At 46.3% G+C, this 18,155-nt stretch overlaps 1 protein-coding gene across 5 annotated transcripts; it reads right to left on the bottom strand.

Annotated features, from left to right (window-relative positions):
* Positions 1 to 7,885: 7,885 nt before the first annotated feature.
* On the bottom strand, positions 7,886 to 16,633 carry LOC144158985 (uncharacterized). 5 transcript variants are annotated; one of them, XM_077690204.1, is made up of 3 exons: positions 16,486 to 16,614; positions 13,343 to 13,688; positions 7,886 to 8,648 (listed from the first exon to the last, which is right to left on the bottom strand). In XM_077690204.1, exons 2-3 carry the CDS (start codon positions 13,410 to 13,412, stop codon positions 8,275 to 8,277), a joined length of 444 nt encoding a protein of 147 aa, XP_077546330.1. In that variant the 5' UTR covers positions 13,413 to 13,688; positions 16,486 to 16,614; the 3' UTR covers positions 7,886 to 8,274. The 5 variants fall into 5 exon arrangements, 3 of the variants coding, with proteins under 3 accessions (XP_077546330.1, XP_077546331.1, XP_077546329.1); XM_077690205.1 differs by lacking the exons at positions 13,343 to 13,688; positions 16,486 to 16,614 and adding exons at positions 11,444 to 11,528; positions 13,109 to 13,335; XR_013320221.1 differs by having other exon boundaries at positions 8,509 to 8,648; positions 13,431 to 13,688; positions 16,486 to 16,633.
* Between the last annotated feature and the right edge of the window lie 1,522 nt (positions 16,634 to 18,155).

Genomic DNA, 18,155 nt, shown 5'->3' with positions numbered 1-18,155 from the left:
AACCACGCTTCCGTAACTTCATTACCTACGGCTGAAACGTGTTTAATTTCACAGAAATGCTCTTACTACAGTCATCGGTAATCGTTGATAGAATGCATGATAGTAGAACGTTATTGCTTGTCGTGGAGAAGCATCACTTTACAAGAATTGCAATGGTTGCTGGCTAGTTTGTAAATGGTTTTTCAAGAACCAATTCCTGCGTGGCTGAAGGACGCCAGACAGTAGGGTGCCCGAAACCTGTACTCAGCTTCACAACTGAACGCTACGGTCGGTTTACAAGCTGCCACCTACGCTTGAAAAATCATGCACACCTCCATCTAACGACGATGATGGTTTAGTGCAAAGCTCCATCGTATAAATTTCCTTGGTTGCCTTCTGGATTTAAACTTTGACTAGTTAAGCGTCGAATTTGACCAGCACGCAGTTCGGTCTTTTGATCGCAGCGTCTTTGACTTTGACCATTTCCCATTCGATTTCGCACGAAGAAAGCTTTGTGTTCAACCATCATAATCATTACACGGAGGTCTAGATGATTTTGCTGTTTAATTTTGAACTTCCATGCCCCCTCTCCAAATCTAAACTTTTTCCAGCGTGTCGGAAATGCGTCTGTGGTGGAGGACTCGGGCTCATGCACTCATATTTGAGGCAACTAATCGCGCGTTTTTGGTGTCTTCACCAGGCATTAGACGATTTTTTTAGGTACTCCGTAAAGAATACTTAATCATTAAAAAACACCGGCTGACGTTAACACTGCCACATTTTTTAACTATCGGTGCCAGCCTTTATTCTACGCAGGTGGTAAAACGGGAAGGGGAGGAGGGATGGTTTGTAGCTTGGGCTGTTGAGTTGGTGAATAACTTTGGCTCTTGATAAAATGACCACCACAAACGTGGGATTTCCACTTCAGCTTTCAGGCTCCTATGCTGTCACAGTGTCACTCACCAAAACCGAAGGTACAAAGCTCACGGTTACAGAAAGTGTAAACTACCGCAACATTTCTACGGCTACACGGTAATCCATCTCGTATGCAGGTGCCTTTCTATTTAAAGCACACGTATCGAGGTATCCCAGCACTAAGGCTGGCGTGGAAACCGTGGTCATTGAAACCAGTGAAAATAATTTAAAGTGATAGAAATGAATTCTAATATTGCTAATAGTTTTATTCCTACTCAGATCGCGCGGAGCCAGGCGCAGAGCGCTGCAAAAAGCGCTCGTGTCAATGTAGCCCTTCCCCAACCTTACAAGCATCCAATAAGTTTGCGTAGCCGTTAGAGCATTTAAGAAGAAAATACTAATAATAGCAGTTTTATTCGTACTCAGAACGGGTGGGGCAAAGTGCAGATCGCTCAAAAAAGCGCTCATGCCATTGCAGCCGATACCCAAATTTAGATGCGTCCGACAAGTTTACGTAGTCATTACTGCATCTAAGAACCCAACACATCTGTCTAGACTTCGTTTCATCTCACATGTCTGCTCACAACGCCACCAAAACATACAAAGCACCGAAGCAAACACGACAAAAACAACGTGAGACTGTGTAGTCCAATGCACCGGCTCATTCCACTGACGAGGGGAGCGCCGAGTGGTGGCGCCACCCGTCCAGCTGCCCGGTCCCTATAGCACTAGACTAATACTGCATGACTTTCTGGGGGGGGGGGGAGGGGGGGGGGAGTGGGGGAGCCTCTCGCCACTGAAGTATTGTACAAGCACACACGTGTGACTCAGGTCAGGCAAGAACTTATATGGCGAACACGAGAAAAAGCTTCGGCATCCTCAGACGTCGGGCGATGCGGTGCCGCAATTGCTTTGCTATGCTACCCAGGCTGTGCAAGCTGGTGCATGTGCCTGCTCTGACAATTGCCACTGCCATTACCTACATGCCTGCGAGACCATCCTACAGTGATGGCATCCTCGAGTGACAGCAACGCCACATCGGTTGCATGTTGGTCGGGTGCTATGGCACCGTAGCTAATGAGTCTGTGCAGCCATCGTTGGCTGACCCTCTCTTGAAGCAAGGGACACTTGTGTTTAAGGGCCACCTACTGTCAATGAAACACGAACGCTGGGTGTGCCAAATCTAACTTGCTGGGAGCGATGTGCCTGCGCAAAAAAGGGGTGTGCTCTCTTGTATCTACAAGACAAAGCAGGAGCACGGCCTCTTCCAAAGCCCGTGGTGGCTGGCTTGGCGACATTATGGATGAGTAGAGTGTGGCAAGGATTCATAACAAAAGAGCAGCGGTGCCAAGCATGCTCCAAAAAACTCTCTTCAATCCTCGATACAGCTCACAAGACACAACTGGCTCACTACGACTGTGCGGCAACAGCCTCAGCGGCATACCATGAGGTTCCGAACGCCCATTTAAAGTACAGAGACATCAAGTGAGAAATACGGCATGGGCGATCTTTCAGGTCTGGTGCGAAAAACTACAAAAAAGTGGTCGCACCACCAACCAAAACTGTGGAGATATCAAGAAAAAATTCCAGATGTGCAAACTTTCGCCTCAAGTGTGGAAAGGACAAATAGATGACCACATCAACAGAATAGATGATTCACGTTTATTTTGTTCACTCATCGGTGCTAAAGCCAACAATTTTAGGAGGTGCACGATCTTAGGTGTCTTTTAGTATACGTTGAATATTTCACCCGTAAAGGGGTTTGCGCGATGGCTCGGAGGTGGGTGTTCGCTTGGAACTTTACAGTACTCTTTTTTGAGGCTCGTGAAGGAGCACTGCACACATTGGTAGGCAGAAGAGGCCGAACAACTGACACTAACTTCCACGCGTCCTGAACTCTGTATAGAGTGCATGCATCGTTCCTTTTTTTTTTTTTTTTTTTTTTGAGTTCAGGGTAGAAAACTCTCACCTACCTACAGTACAGGGTACACCTGCATTAACACCATCCTCACCCAGACATTTTTCCCTCTGTAAGCACTTGCAGCTGCCTGCTAACATGATCGATAATCACAAAAGACCAGTTGGTGAAGTAAGGTTGAATTGCGTGCACATTGTTGTTTGCCTGTGAGTGCACAAAGTGAAGTAGTTCATGGCTACGTGGTTGAGAAAATGTAGTCCTGCTATTCTTCTTACTGCCTCCATAGCCTGCAGCAGTACCAAATCCACTCTCTTCAACACTCGTTAACGAGAGCCACAACCTGCTGTTAAAAGGACACTAAAGGGTGAATAAAATTTTCTTTTAACTGAAAAATCATACGTTCCCTAGCTATCTATACTTGGTACCCACAGGTGTATGGGGTGTCGTCCCCTGTTTTCATGTTTCGGGCGTTTTCTTCCTTATTAAACAACTGGTAGTTGCGAGAATGGTGTATTTAGATGCTCAGCATCGTAATACATCGATACAGGCAAACTTGTTTCCACCGTTTAGTGTCCCTTTAATCTGTGAAATAACGAGAGATCCAGGCTGCACTCTGTAGTTGTCACAACGTTTGAAGCTTCGTCGATTGTGGCCGCCTTTGTGCTCTTGGTGTGTGTGGAAGCTGTATGATGTGAATGACGAAATATTCTTTGCGAGTAGTGTGGGTACCTCGTAAGCTTCTTTATTGCGGTGGCATAATACAGCAGCCGACCGTTTCTTCGGATTCCAAAAATTCGGACTTGCTGGATATTTTGGACTTTCCCGAGGAACGGACAGTTGTTCCATAGGAGTAATGACTGGCGGGTTTTTCGGACTCCTCTTTTATTCGGACTATTTTTCATTCCCCTCCGGGTCCGAAAAATTGGTCGGCTACTGTATTCACCATTTCGAGCGTGTAGTACCCGTTTGTTTCATCGCAATACCAGTAGGCCGGATCATTCGGCTACCATCAACCCAGTAAAAATTCCACATGTTGTCATTGCTTTGGGACATTGCGCTTGAATATTAAATGTCACAAATATGAAAGAACAATAAATCCTAATGAAAAATTTTCTCATTGCCAACAAGTGTCGCTGTATATACTAAATCATTAACCTGGCCTACTTGGTGCAAGTTCACGACTGAAAAAATTGTGGAGGTTGCTTAAAACTTATAAGAATGGCAAGCGAAAGTCTACTTGCAGTTTCTGTTGATCTGCTGCTGAACTTTGTTGCTTTGGCCATCTGCAATTGACCAGCCCTTGTATAGCACCCTCCTAAACTCGTTCCAGAAGCTAGCCATTGCCACGAGCATCCTGTTCGCCCCGTCAATACCTTCACCTGTCAAGGTGGCTCGTACTGCAAGTCAAGCAGTGGCCTACACCCCAACTTTCTCCAGCACTGCCGTTTGCCTTCTCTAGCACTTGCTATAATTTTTTTGTAGCTCGCGATTTTCTGTACTTCACAAGGCACATGCTTTAAATCTGAAGATGGAAAGCCTTTACCTTAAAATGCACTTTTAAGTATTACTTCGTGGCAGGCTAGTTGGTGTAACATCTTTTTGAAAGGTATGTTCTTTTGCTTTCATTTTAGTGAGCAGTACTCAATGCAACCCTTTCAAAAACCGTAAAATGGGATGAAAAAAAAAAAGCTAAGATGGAACAAAAAAGCGCTCTCTCATTTTTTGTCCTAGTCCTCATCTATTTGCAGTTTCAACAGCGAAGATGTTTACAAAAATCGCAGTTTTTTCTGTCCACAGTTAAAAATACCAAGAAACTGCCAAGCGCATTGAGGCGTGAGCGTAGGCCTCACGACGGGCGCCTGGCAGCTAACAAAAACAAGAAAATGCCTAGCGCTCGTGCCTCGCGACAACCGCCCAGCGTCCCCTGCACATGTTTGTCAAGCCAAGCATACCAACACAGGAAGATGGGCCAAGATTGCGGCGACTGCCCGGCAGTTAAATAAACCAAGAAAATGCCGAGTGCTCGTGGGTGCATGCCTTGCAGCGACCTCCCAGTGTCCCCGGTGCACATTTGTCAAGGCACGCATACCCATTTAGGCAGATAGGCTCAGACTGGCCAAAAAAAAAACTCCTGCATTCGCCGTAATCGTGGCAACACCTGCTCGGAATGAGAAAGACACGTTATAGCGTACGCCCCTCCAGGGTGATGTCCAGTCATTATCACTTCCAAACAAATGAAGAAAGCTCAGACTTCTAGCAACAAAGATGGAGTAAAGGTCATTTCGGCAGTGAAGAAGCAGAAAATCGGTTGCAATTGTGGAGTTAAACCGTCGTGATTGTCGTGAAGGTTGCGTACGGCTTCGCTTCCTTCAAGTCTTGCGCGTTTGTGCAAGCTGCCTTCATTTTTTTTTAACCGTGATCGAGAAGTTTGTCTGTTTTACACGTGAGTCGCAAACTTCAGCGAACTCAACATTTCATGACTATGCCCAGAAGCCAACGTAAGTACGACAAAAGGATACGCTTACTTTTTTAAAACATTGCAGTCGAAAGCTGCTGTGATTTATTGTAGGAACAACCGACCATTACATGGCACAAACATTTTGTTTGAATATTTCTTCTTGTGGCATATGCTGGTGAAGTTGGCACAGAAACTAAAATGGTAAAATGACTGTTCCACAATAATCAGGTAGCCTAAATATACGTGCTACCAATTATGATTTGGCACAAACAGTAAAAAGGTAAAATGACTCTTCCACAACTGTCAGGTAGCCTACTTATACATGCTACCAATTACCAATCTTTGGCATGTGAAACAAGTCCTTTAAAACACCTCAATATTTTGTTCTGCATTCTTAACACCCGGCAGATCTTCTAATCTCTGATTTTAAAGTTTGCACGCCTCATCTGTGGCTCTAATATAAAATTTCAATATTAGGCTGGTATTAACTTTCTTAGAAACCCTACAAAGTCTCAACAAGAATGTACTGAACAAACAAAAAGAATGCAGCCCCAAAGGCAGCCAGCAAGTTGGCTATAGCCTGCCGAAGTGCAATCACTATGCTATAAATAATATATAAATAATGTGAAACTGCCGGCAACAACAAAGGGGAAAATTTCAATAAGCAGTCTCTGGTGCTTTCTCCAACTCTGGAACATTCAGTGATAACAACGTCGGATAGTTTTTGTCAAATTAAAAAAGAAGCGCATCACTAAAAGCTGAGTGACCCTTCTTGGGTTGCATGAATGGCCCTGCCAAGCCAAGGAAATTACAAATGTTACCAATAACATTGGCATTGTAGGGAACGAACAAAATTCCAGAATTGATCGATTGTAGGGTTTAACGCGCCGACGCAACGCAGGCGATGAGGCGTGCCGTAGTGGAGGGCTCCAGATTAATTTTGACCACCTGGGGATCTTTAACGTGCACCAAAATCTCGTACACACGGGCGTTTTTGCTTTTCGCCGCCATCAAAAAAGCGGCCGCCACGGCCGGGCATCGAATCCGCGACCTCGTGCTCAGCAGCGCAATGCCTGAGCCACTGAGCCACCGCGGTGGGTAATAATTCCAGAACTGTCTCTTTGAAGTGTGTGGACTGGCTCGGAGTGTATGACTAGAATTCGACCCAAAATGACTGGTCGTCAAGCACCAAACCAAGGAAGACAGTGTTCTCGCTCTTCAATGCTCAAAACAGACAGGCTAGCAGGACAGAAAACAGGGCCTTCCTTCAATGGGGCTCTTTGGCTGCAGCAGCATCAGTACAGTTTTTACAATAATTCCACCTGTTACACCCAGTGTTTGAGCTTATCACAAACGTTAAGCGCTAACCACATGGAGCGATTTTGCAAGCGATTTGGGGAGCGACGCGACTAGCGACGAACTACTTTTCGCCGCTGACCGAATCGCTCGGTTCTGGGCCGCCAGAAAAAGTCGCTCACCTCCCGGAAGTGACCTGAGCGACTATACAATAGGAGAGCCCTAAGGGGCGCAACTTCCGGCTTAGGGAGAGAATGAGGAGAAGGGGCGCGCGGCGGCACAGTGCATCCTAGAAAAGTACAACCCTCTGCCCACTGAAATACGTTTATTTCCTGTTTTTGTGACAAATGCACACATAAAAAAAACTTGCGGCCATGTATTGATAATCGTATTGCGCGCTGTGCGGCAATATCAGGATTGCTTGTCGTGTCGCTCACACGATCGCTTTCATGTGGCTGCCTCAACGAGCGATTGGGATGAACGATTGCGGATCCCTGTCACATCGCTCGCAAAAATCGCTCCATGTGGTTACTGCTTCATGCAATTCATCCCTAGGTTTTTAATGGTCAACAGATTGTACCAGGAAACCATCGCATGGCTTAAAACGGACACTAACGCAGTTTCACGGCCCTGGTAGCCTTCCAGCAAGAACTATGTAATGTGAAATGTCAAAACATGCACCTTACTTTGCTGTTAGTGGCTGCGGACACACCACATCAAGATCATGGATCACGGGCCAAATTGACACCACCTCAATGGACACAATGTTAGGTTTTTCGGAAATCCAGAGCAGTTGTAACAGTAATCCAACCCAGTGTGCCTGAGTGCACACTTCCACAAACCTTTATCTGATCGCTCATGAAGATAAAATACAACATTTTCCAATAAAGAAGAACCAGCTATTGTAAACTGACTCGGGTCCATCACAACCAGAAAAGACATTTTTTAACCCATAAGACCAAGAAGTATTGAAAAACTGAAATTTTGCACCTCAGGGACATACGGGCAGAAGTGACATTCTATGGGCAGGCATTAGAAACAGTTATCAGTGTGTTGTCTGCATGTTAGCATTCCAGTGGTATGATCTAACAGAACTAGAGGCACTCTGCAATCACCCAGTTCTGTTTCTCAACGGTGGATTAGATCAGCGACCACCACCCGCCGCGGTGGCTCAGTGGCTAAGGCGTTGCACTGCTGAGCACGAGGTCGCGGGTTCGATTCCCGACCGCGGCGGCTGCTTTTCTGATGGAGGCAAAAAGCAGAAACGCCCGTGTGTACGAGATTTCGGCGCACGTTAAAGATCCCCAGGCGGTCAAAATTAATCTGGAGCCTTCCACTACGGCGCGCCTCATCACCTGCGCTGCGCCGGCGCGTTAAACCCTACAATCAATCAATCAGATCAGCGACCACCAATGCAGTCTGTGTGAAACTACACAGAAATTGCCAGCAAGTGGCTGGGGTATCCCAACTGCTTCACCTTTATCATTATCATTATCATCTCCACTGTTTGTGTTCCATGATTATCGTTGGCATCATTTTTATCGGTAGCAGTCTTCCTAATAAGCCAAGTGAATTTCACCCCAATAGCCCCTCTATGGGAGACCAAATTCTGTGTCCACCAGGGGCATCTCTAGGAACTCACACATGCACAAATCTTTTCGCAGCACTCCCACCTTATGCGTATAAGGGCACGCAATGCCCCGCCCCTTCAGTGTTCTGCCACGTGCTTCCGCAGCTGATGCTTCCACCTGAATGCGCTCGAACACACGCTGCACACGTAGGGTCGCTCACCCGTGTGCTTGCGCATGTGCGCTTTCAGGGACGGCCGCTGGGTGAAGGCCGATGGGCATATGCTGCACCTGTACGGCTTCTCTCCGGTGTGGACCCTCTCGTGCATGACCACGTTGCTGGCCCGACAGCTGGTGTACGGGCAGAAGCGGCAGTGGTGAAGCTTCTTCCCTTGGTTCTTGATGGGGCACGGCTTACGCCCCTTGGGTGTGTAAGAGACGGCCCACCAGCGCTTGAAGCCTGTCTTCGAATCCAGGAGTGGAGGCGCGGGCCCTGGAACCAGCGTTGCTTCACCTGCAGAAAACACAACACCATAGAATTGATTGATTGATTGTAGGGTTTAACGCGCTAGGCAATGAGGCGCGCCGTAGTGGAGAGCTCGGGATTAAGTTTAGCAGACAAAGCACGCAATGAGAAGGTTTACATCGCTTTCGCATGGAGCACAGAAAGGGGGACATTTCTGGTCAAATTTTGAGGGTTGAACGTGCCAAAGATACACTCGAGCTATGAGGCGCGCCATAGTGGAAGGCTCTGGATTACTTTCGACCATGTGGTGATGTTTCACGTGCGGCGAAATCTCAACACACGAGCGTTTGCACTTTTCGCCTCCGTCTGAAAAGTAACCGCCATGGCTGGGATCATACCCACATCCTTGGGCTCAGCAGCACAATGCCGTATTTATTGGAATATAAGGCCGAGGTTTTTTTCCAAAATCCGTAGACTCAAAGGCATACTCCACCGTATATTTGAAGCTCAGTATATATAAATATGACGATATTTTTTACTCTCCAAACTGCACCCCCACGTTATAATTGTGACTGCCTTATATGTATTCGAATAAATACAGTACCTTAGCCATTGAGCCACCGCGGCGAGTAGTGAGAATGCTAAGCTCAATTTGGCATGGTGCACAATGAAGGCAAGGTATGTGGTTACGGCGAAAATTAGTAGGAAACACGCAGTATGTACACCTACAATGCTACACAAAAAACCACACAACTATTTAAAACTGCCGAGCCAGATTCAAACTTTTCTACTCCATAGATTAAAAAAAAACTGGTCTAGGATACGTTATGCTTTCAAGTAATGGGCTAAATACTGCACAACCATTGCATTACTATCATATTCTATAAATTTGCAGAGGACCTAATGTCACTCACTCTAGGAAGCACGTCTGGCTCAGCTACCAAAAACGATTGTACTAACAACGCTTTCCCCTCAGCCATCATGGAAAGGCGAAATTGTCTTTCGAGATCAATTTTCTTCAAGTGCAGAGACTATGTTGTAATGAAATTACACCTACACTACGTTACCAACCCTTTCTTGTACCTAGATTAAATATAAATGGTTTTCCTTGGGTATTATCACAACAACAATACCTTGCAAATTTGATAAACCAAGGACTTATTGTATTTCAGTTTGTTATGCTCAGGTATCAATATGCTAGCAGTTAATGCAGAAGACTAACGAGAAGCTTTTGGAAATTCATGTGAAGGCATCACTTGCGTAGGCTGGAAAAATTGCACAACCGGTGGGCGCCCACTAAAAGCGCACCCAATTGGCTCCCGTAAAAAACATTCACAACACAGTTAACCCTTGGTGCACATCCAATCTTCTATCGGCTGTGATAAAGCAACGAGTTGTTCTTAAAAAGCAGTTTAAAATTAAAGCTATTATGAGCCACACTTCATGAAGAAAAAAACACTTTCTAGAATTAAACACAAGACCGAAAATGATAAGCAATGTCACAGAACACTCTGTGATGGGGTCATGGACATACAACAAAAAAACATGGTGTCCAGGAATGTGTTCAACAATGCCCGGAGCCAATCAAATCGGGATAAAAACACGTGAATGCGCAAGTGATTAGAAGATAACCACACTAGATTTGTGTCCCATCAGGCCCACAAAAACTTGCATCAGCCAATAGAGAATCAAATTCTCAACTGAAAACTAGATTTGGAAGCTAGACAAAAATTAGTTCAATTGCAGTAAAGAACTGTGATCCCAGCCACTGTGCTCAAGCACTTTGCCCACACTTGTGGCAGTCCTAAGTTCACTGCGGTAAGCTGAGAAATGAAGACAGTCGGTGAACAAGCATTCAAAAATTTAACTCCAGTGAATCGGCCTGAGACGACCAAGCAGTGTAGGCATCAGTGCCAGTAGAAGGCAAACATTAGAGGAACTGGCACAGAAATTGCTTTTTCTTTCATGATGGTACAGTCGAATCTCATTGCAATGAACACTGATATAGCGAATTATTGGCTAAAGCGAACTAAATATGAAATTTGGTTGGCCACGCTTTATTTCAGTGACACTTAATTCTTTTTATTACAAAACTGAAACTGCCCACGCCACATGCGCTATCGGCTATACCAAAGAAATATTTGGTTCGCACGAGGCTTGAAACTCAACAGCTAGATTAATAAAGCGAAATATAAAAAATAGACGATACATTTGTAGAACTGCAACCGTAGAAAAGGCCCTTTCGTGCGTGGACTGTGAACAGCCGCCAGGTGAACATCACATCCGTCTTCAAATGAATTTGAATGCAGGCCTGTTTTGTCAAACGCACTTTGTTATTTTTTTTAGTGTCACGTTGCCATGTTCCGGTCCATTTAGTTTGAAATGCCAAAAGAAGAAAGCTAAGGATTACCTTTTGTAAGCAGGTTCGAAGCTTACAATAATGCGTTTATTATCAAGGATTTTTGAGTGAGCCAGACTGGCAATTTGTTAGAGTCGATTTTACCTCTAATCGGATATAACGAACTAATTATATACTGAACTAATGGATATAATGGATATAACGAACTAACGGATATCGGATATAACGAACTCATTTACTGCCCTGATACTTTTTAGTTATAATGACGTTCAGCTGTATAACCATGTATTAACACGACAAAAAAGAAAAAAACATGGTCAGTGCATTCCGTGTCTAGCAGAGCCAAACCAGAATGGGCAAAGCTTCGACTTTGACAATGACTTTGACCTTTGACTTTGACTTCGACTTTGAGCTTTGACTGTGCTGTAGTAGCATCCTGAAAAATGAGAGCAAAGAGAGCATGAGAGTGATGCAAGCATCATACACAAAGCTGTGAGCTGAATAATAGACATGCACGGGGGCAAAGCATCCATCTGCCTGAGGGTGAACTCTGTTGCTGCAATGGCATCCTGAAAAATAAAAGAAGAACATAAGTCCAGTGCCAGCATCACCAGAAAGCTGAGAGCTGAACCACAGACATGCACACAGGGACAAAGAGTATTTGACAGCATGACAGCACCGAAAGGACGCTGAAATGATACGACAAGCACACAGTGAGCGCGAATAACCACAGTTTCATACTAGTATATGCTAGAGGGAAATCTGTCGCTACGATTGCATGCTGTCAGAGGTTTATACAGAATTTCGATTTTGGGGGGGTGTCCAAATTCTTCTGGGTTGGGGGGAGGGGGGTGTATCAATCCCGAAGCAGGGTGCTCATGGTTGTAGAATCTTTTTTTTTTTTTTTTGGGGGGGGGGGGGTGTTGTAATCCCCCTAGGGGGTGTTGGGGGGTGTTAGGAGGGTGTGTATAAGACCCTGTGGGCCGTCGTGCCACCATAGCAGCGAGAGACGCTCCCCACTTACTTGGCTTGGCTAGCCACATGGCTTCTTTTTGCTCTTGAAGCCATGATAGACCAAAATTTTTAACATTTTTTTTTCTTGTTCACCTTAGACGAAAGTTCTAAATAATACCTGACAAATCTCTCGGAGCTACAATTTTTTAATAAATGAACAACATTAAATAATACTATTTAGCAACACTTTTTCTTCGCAACCATAGGCCTGTTCATGAACCATGCCAAAAAAAAAGTGGACTACCCAGTGTAAAAGTGTAGTACCCAGTACACGACGGCCCGCTCAGTGAGGCGCAGATCTCCTAGACACTGGCACCAGATTTCCCTTTACCGTAAAATACCAATCAAGCACCCCCACCCATGCGAGCGCCCCCCTCTCATAATCTATTTTGCATTCTTCAGCCCCCCCTCCCCCAGCCACCTGTTGATGGCCCAAACCAGTGAAACCGAAAACGCCTGGGAACACTTGTGATTTCGCTCTTGTGGAAACCAGAATCTAATCCAAGAACACAGAGTAGCCGTTAATTCCTTACACGCTTGCCATTTCATTATTGTCATCTGACATAGCCAAATATGCTCGTGACTTTGTGACAACGGTGGTTCGTGACATGCCTCCGCAACGAAAGCCAAAAGACACCGGAAGATTTCTGAGAGGCACCAAAGCCCTTTTGCTCCATTGTGAACGCCCTCCAAACACGTCACGAGTAACCCTTGTTCAAAAACTAAAAAATGGACCAGATGATGGCAAGAATGGAGTTGTTGGCTGGCAGGACCAACAACGTGGTTGACGGGAACACCGCATGAATTGCTAACACTGCTTGCGCCAAGAGGGGCTTCACAGTCTTCTTCATCTTCACTTCACTAAGAATGTCTCTCTGCAATCAACTCCATTATTTTTTTCATTTTCACGGCGGCCGGGGGGGGGGAAGTAAGGTTAGTTAACATTTACACGCCGCCGTTTTGAATTATGGGGCAGTTCCGAACAAGGGCACCCTCTCCAGAATTTCCTGAACTATCTGCACTTCGAGGGGGGGCGCTTTACTTGGTGATTTTACGGTAGTATATATTAGTATAAAACTCTATGGAATAAACCATTTTCAGGAAAGGGGGTCCACTAGACAGGTCTGTGGCTCACGTTAGTCACACAGTACAGTCACGGCGCAGCACAGCTCTTGTGTGTAGTGCAGTCGAGGCGTGCCAATTGTCCAGAGTAAATTCTCAGGGTCCCAACAAGGCCCGGACGTTGGGGCGAGCCCCTAGCTGGTGGGAAACACACAAGAACACACAAAACGGTCCCTCCAGCACAAAGACGTAGAGGTCAGGTGAGGAACCGCTGAAGCACTATGAACACACACACGGAGGACCATACGAGTAAAGCAGGCTTGAGGCACAGCAGCGTGACATTCCCCGACGACATGTGATCCAGTCTGAGAAGACATGTACAGGCAGACGGTCACCCTGGTGAGAGATGGCGACTGTCCCAGAATCCAGTGGCTCGTCGACTGAACATCCGACGTGAAGAACTCCGTCACACCTTGCCTCAGTCACTCTTGCACTGCCCACATACGTGTAACTGATTCCGTTCACTGCTGCATGTCACTAGTCCTCTCCTTCGCACCAGCATGGCTCGCTACCTCCCCGACGACTTGGCATGCGAAACCACGTTGATTGCTTTTTCTTCACCGATTGGCCACAATAGAGCTCTTAAGCTTGCCCTGCAATTTTATGAAAAAGCCAAATGATGAAAGCTATCATGCAGTGAAAAGATGTTCCAATGCTTCGGAACTGAAGCTGTTCAGACAGTTTCCAAGCAAGGTTAAGGAAAACAGCTTTTTTTTTGCAGAGTAGAATTTATTTACTTCCGACAGCGTGTCAACAGTGAGTGATTTTGGGCATTTCTAAATTCCCTGCCCAGTAGCTGCATGTGCTTTCCTGCAAAATCCTGCTTTAGATGAATACAAGTAATTCGCGACAACTACCGAGTTAAAAAATTGGCCATGTATCTGCTCCTTTTGTTGCAAATGTTTGCGAAAGACGATAGTCCTTCGTCAACTTTTGAATTTTTTATTATTATTTTCAACGATATTAAAATACACTCAAGTTAGTATACAGACAAGTAAATGCCTGCCTTCGCTTTCCTGCTCACCTATCATGCTGTTCCTCTCCAGTCACGCTCCTCCCAAGGTAACCCGCTAGAGGCTTGCTCAAGTCAATTTAAATTTACTGCATTCCACTGCTCCACACCAGGTGCCTGGATGCCAGCGCTGCTGTACAGTGGAGACGCGTGCGAATCGAGGCGCCCTACTTCAATGTTTATAGAGCAATGTTGCCCTACTCCACGTGCGTTCCAAGCAGAACGTGGAACCTATTTAATGGAACCTTTCGCAACAGTTTCCACTTTATTTCTTAAAATGCCGCTAGAAGAAGCTATAGTGGCGCAGGCGACGGAGTGAATTTTTTTTATGCAGTAGATGCAGCATTTTATTTGAATCAAGCATCCATAATTTTTTAAATAAAGGAACACTGCAAATATCACTTATGTATTGATTTTCTGCGTCATATTTGCATAGTGTTTTGCTCTTGTTCAACAATGCTGACAAGTATGAACATTGACAGCGGACTTAGAAGTTTAGATTTGGTTGTGGGTATATAAACCTACTGTGCCGCTTATGTTTAACTTTGGCCGGCTGGCTGAATCGCGTTACAGACAGGCAGACATACAGACAGACCGACCAAAATTTTTGCGTTCAAGTAGCGCAAGAAAGACTATCGTCTTTAAAGAAGCAACAGTAAAAGTCTAGTAAGTGGTCTGTGCAGAAACTTGAGTTCCTTGACAGTTAAAGCATGATCTTCATTGCTTGGAACATTTTTGTTACAGCATATCGCATCGCCGGCCCACTGCAATGGAACTTTGAATCATTGATTCAGTTTTCGAAAGTGGTTTGCTACAAGAAGGCAGGGTGGACATGCCAAACATTTGAGAATACCGAGTTGACACTTCCCATAAAAACATCATTTTCAGTAAAATAATTTACACTAAAACTGTCACCGCTAACATTGGTGACAGTTCAAACTCATGCAATGCCCGAAATATTCTGAGGTCCCATTCCATCCCCGGGCATGACTTTAATATTGAGATGTAACAGAAATTATCTCACTGCGCCGTCGAGCCCAGGAGACAGACGATAAGATCAGTTCTCCGCACAAAAGTATCCCGAAGAGCAAAAGTTTACGGACAACGAAAGCAGCAAGTATGGATTACAGTAAAGCCCACTTACATCGAACAGCGCGAGGATTGTAAAATAGTTCCATATAGCAAAAATTCGATATAGAGAGTGAAGCAAAAAAAACTTATATGAAAGCAATCTTGCCGACAGAGTCACGAGCTAACGCTGAGCTCTTACCACCCTGCAGTTCACTATTGATACGACACTTTCTCGGAAAGAAAACAATCATTTATTGGGCCGAAAGAACGGCGTGAGTGTAGCCTGCTTCTTGGAGCACAACGCGTTGCTGGTGACTGCTTGCTCCACGGTATCTAAGCAGTCGACAAGCACAAGACCGCTGCCCTCAATGGCACTACAGTATCACCGTAGCAGGGCCACGGCAGCGACGGCTTCGCTCGTGCTCGGAAGCGGTACGGAGTCCTCGGTGTCTTCGACAGAGCGGAGACAAGCATGGATACAAGCGAATAACGGCGAGCCCAGCGAACCCAGCTAATGCGGGCAGCGAGTTGCGCGGACTGAAGTTCGGTGACACTGCAGCCCGCAGCGCCCAATGTGGCGCTTTCAGCTCCAACGGCATGCATGCGTGGAGCTGGTCCACTCTGCCACGGCCGGTTTGGACGCGCCAGAGCTCGCGCGGGAGTCGCAAGCGACCGCTGCGCGCCGATGTATTGCGGGAAAGCCTGCCGCATGCCTAAGGAGAGCGAACAATCCCGCGCGGGAGAGCTCGATATATCCATTGTGAGCAAAATCGCATTAGATATAAAAAGTTTTAAATGCATGTAATTTTTATCAGAATTATACAAGGGTTCGATAGAGGCAATAATTCGATATATCTGTGTTCGATATAAGCGGGCTGTATTTCTCGGCCGCACGTCAGCCCGGGGATATATGTGGGATATTTTTGCAATATTTAGTAATTATAGGACATCTCGCATGCATACGACAGTTTGTGGGCTGCTACCGGTAGAGAATATAACTTAAACTGCCATTTTCGTGGTTTGTACACTTTTAGGCCGGCGGCTGTATGGCGCGCCGCGCGAGAACACGTGAACGGTTCCTTCACTGTTCACGCTGGCCTTCACCCTTTTTGTGCGAGCGTGTTACCCATGTTTCGACAATCGCACGAATTCAACGCTTTTAAGAGTAAGCAAAGCTCGTTTTGTTGTTTCACCAGCTCTCAAGTGTTTGAACACACGCGTTTTCATTCAATCGTTGGTTCTAATGCGCGGTGCAGCAGAGATTGAAACTCCAAATTCTTGCTAACACAAACAACCTGGGCACCTACCTCATGTTCGGAGCTTGCAACGAGCGAATCTGAGCTGCAACCAACCGCAACAACACGATAGAAGACGAAACCTTTCTTTTGTAAAGGTTGTAAACTACAGTTAGAGCTACCACGACCCCTCGATTTTGAAGCAGCTGCTGCTTCAAAATCGAGGGGCCGTGGAGCTACAGTGGCTAGAATTGTAAACAAACACACCGAATGGGAGCGGCCATGCTGGATTACCGGGTAGCGGTTTCAGCCGCATGTCCCGTACTTCTACCGCAACACCCAAGCAAAAAAAATGTATTAAAACAAAGTAATCAATTATTCTTTCATAAAAATAAATCCTGCTGTGATAGAAAGTCAACTGTATTGTTTAGGTTACACATGATTAACACCGGCAACTAGCCGTACAAGGGTGTAGCCATTCCAAAAACAGCGCCAACATGGCAGCCCACATTTGCTGCACACCGACAGATTCGCTAGATTCGCTCTTCTACGGCTTCTGTCGATCACTAAGCTAGGGGAAAGTGTGTTGCTTGCTTTTTTTTTTTTTGCCGAGTACCAAACTATATAAGCATTATCTACTGTAGTAATAGCACTACTCTGGTTTTGGTCGTCGCCACCGGGCTGTTCGGAGGTGTTTACGTGTCGTCTGCTCTCGCGGGCTTCGCCAACGTTGGCTTCGGGTATGCGGTGGGGTCTCCTGCTTCGTGCCGTCGGGCGTCAAGCTGCCGGTCTCCAGTACCACCCCCTTCTGTTCTTCTCTGCTTTCGGAAAAGGGAGCGTCTAGCCTTCTGTCTAGACGGAACGCGCAAGTTCCGTCCAGACAGAACGCTAAATAAAAACCAGCCGGTTTCGCCGCCGGGCCCCTCGGCCGGCTACCGCTTCCTCCTGCCCGCGATCCCCTCGAACGAAGGCATGAAGTCCCGTGTTGTCCTGCATGGGGATCTCGACGCGCGGCCCTACCGCATTGAGGATTACTTTCCGCGCACCGCTCGATGACCTTAAAGTGATAAAGGCGGTAAGTGGCATCGGCCTGCCCATATCAAATGAGCCATGTTTGGCTACTGAAGCTCAGGACGCCGCAAGCGAAGGAGACTCTCGTTAGGGGCGGCATTGTGCCGTTATCGACCAGGAAATCACCGTCAAACTGCATTGGGTGCCTTTTGACGACCTAAACAGGCCATTTGTGCGAGTTTTGAGCTAGTTTGGCGAGGTTAAAGAGCGCAAGAGGGAAGAATGGTGGGTTCCCGGGTTCGCGTTGCCTGACTCAACGACGCGCACCTTGATAACGACCCTGCGCGAGGGGATCGTGCCTGACGCTCTCCCGGAACTTATCCAGCATGGAGACGGAGTTGTACAGTGTGTGGTGCCGGGACGTGCGCCTACATGCCTGCGTTGCACGATGAGGCGGCACATTCGCCGTGAATGGCCGACGCCGCAGTGCGCGAAGTGCCGCGCTGTTTCGGCCACGTGCGTCAGGACTGGCCGCTTGCGGCGTTCACGCGCGCGTTTCAGCTGTTGTATTTTGCGTCTTGCTTTCTTTTTCAGCAGACTGTACGGGAATAGTGCTTTCAAGAGGTCGAAATTTTGAGTGCAGTGACCTTTAACTGCCCACTAAAGGTTCGGCAGCGTTGTATACTAACATGAAGGGTCTTTTTTTTTTTTTTTTGATGTTTGACGCCAAG

The sequence above is a fragment of the Haemaphysalis longicornis genome, unplaced genomic scaffold (genome assembly GCF_048455015.1).
Source record: "Haemaphysalis longicornis isolate Haplotype H1 unplaced genomic scaffold, Haemaphysalis longicornis Haplotype H1 scaffold_10, whole genome shotgun sequence".
NCBI classification, from domain to species: Eukaryota; Metazoa; Arthropoda; class Arachnida; order Ixodida; family Ixodidae; genus Haemaphysalis; species Haemaphysalis longicornis.
The sequence above is the reverse complement of the archived record's forward strand: the minus strand, read 5'-3'. Positions and strand labels throughout refer to the sequence as shown.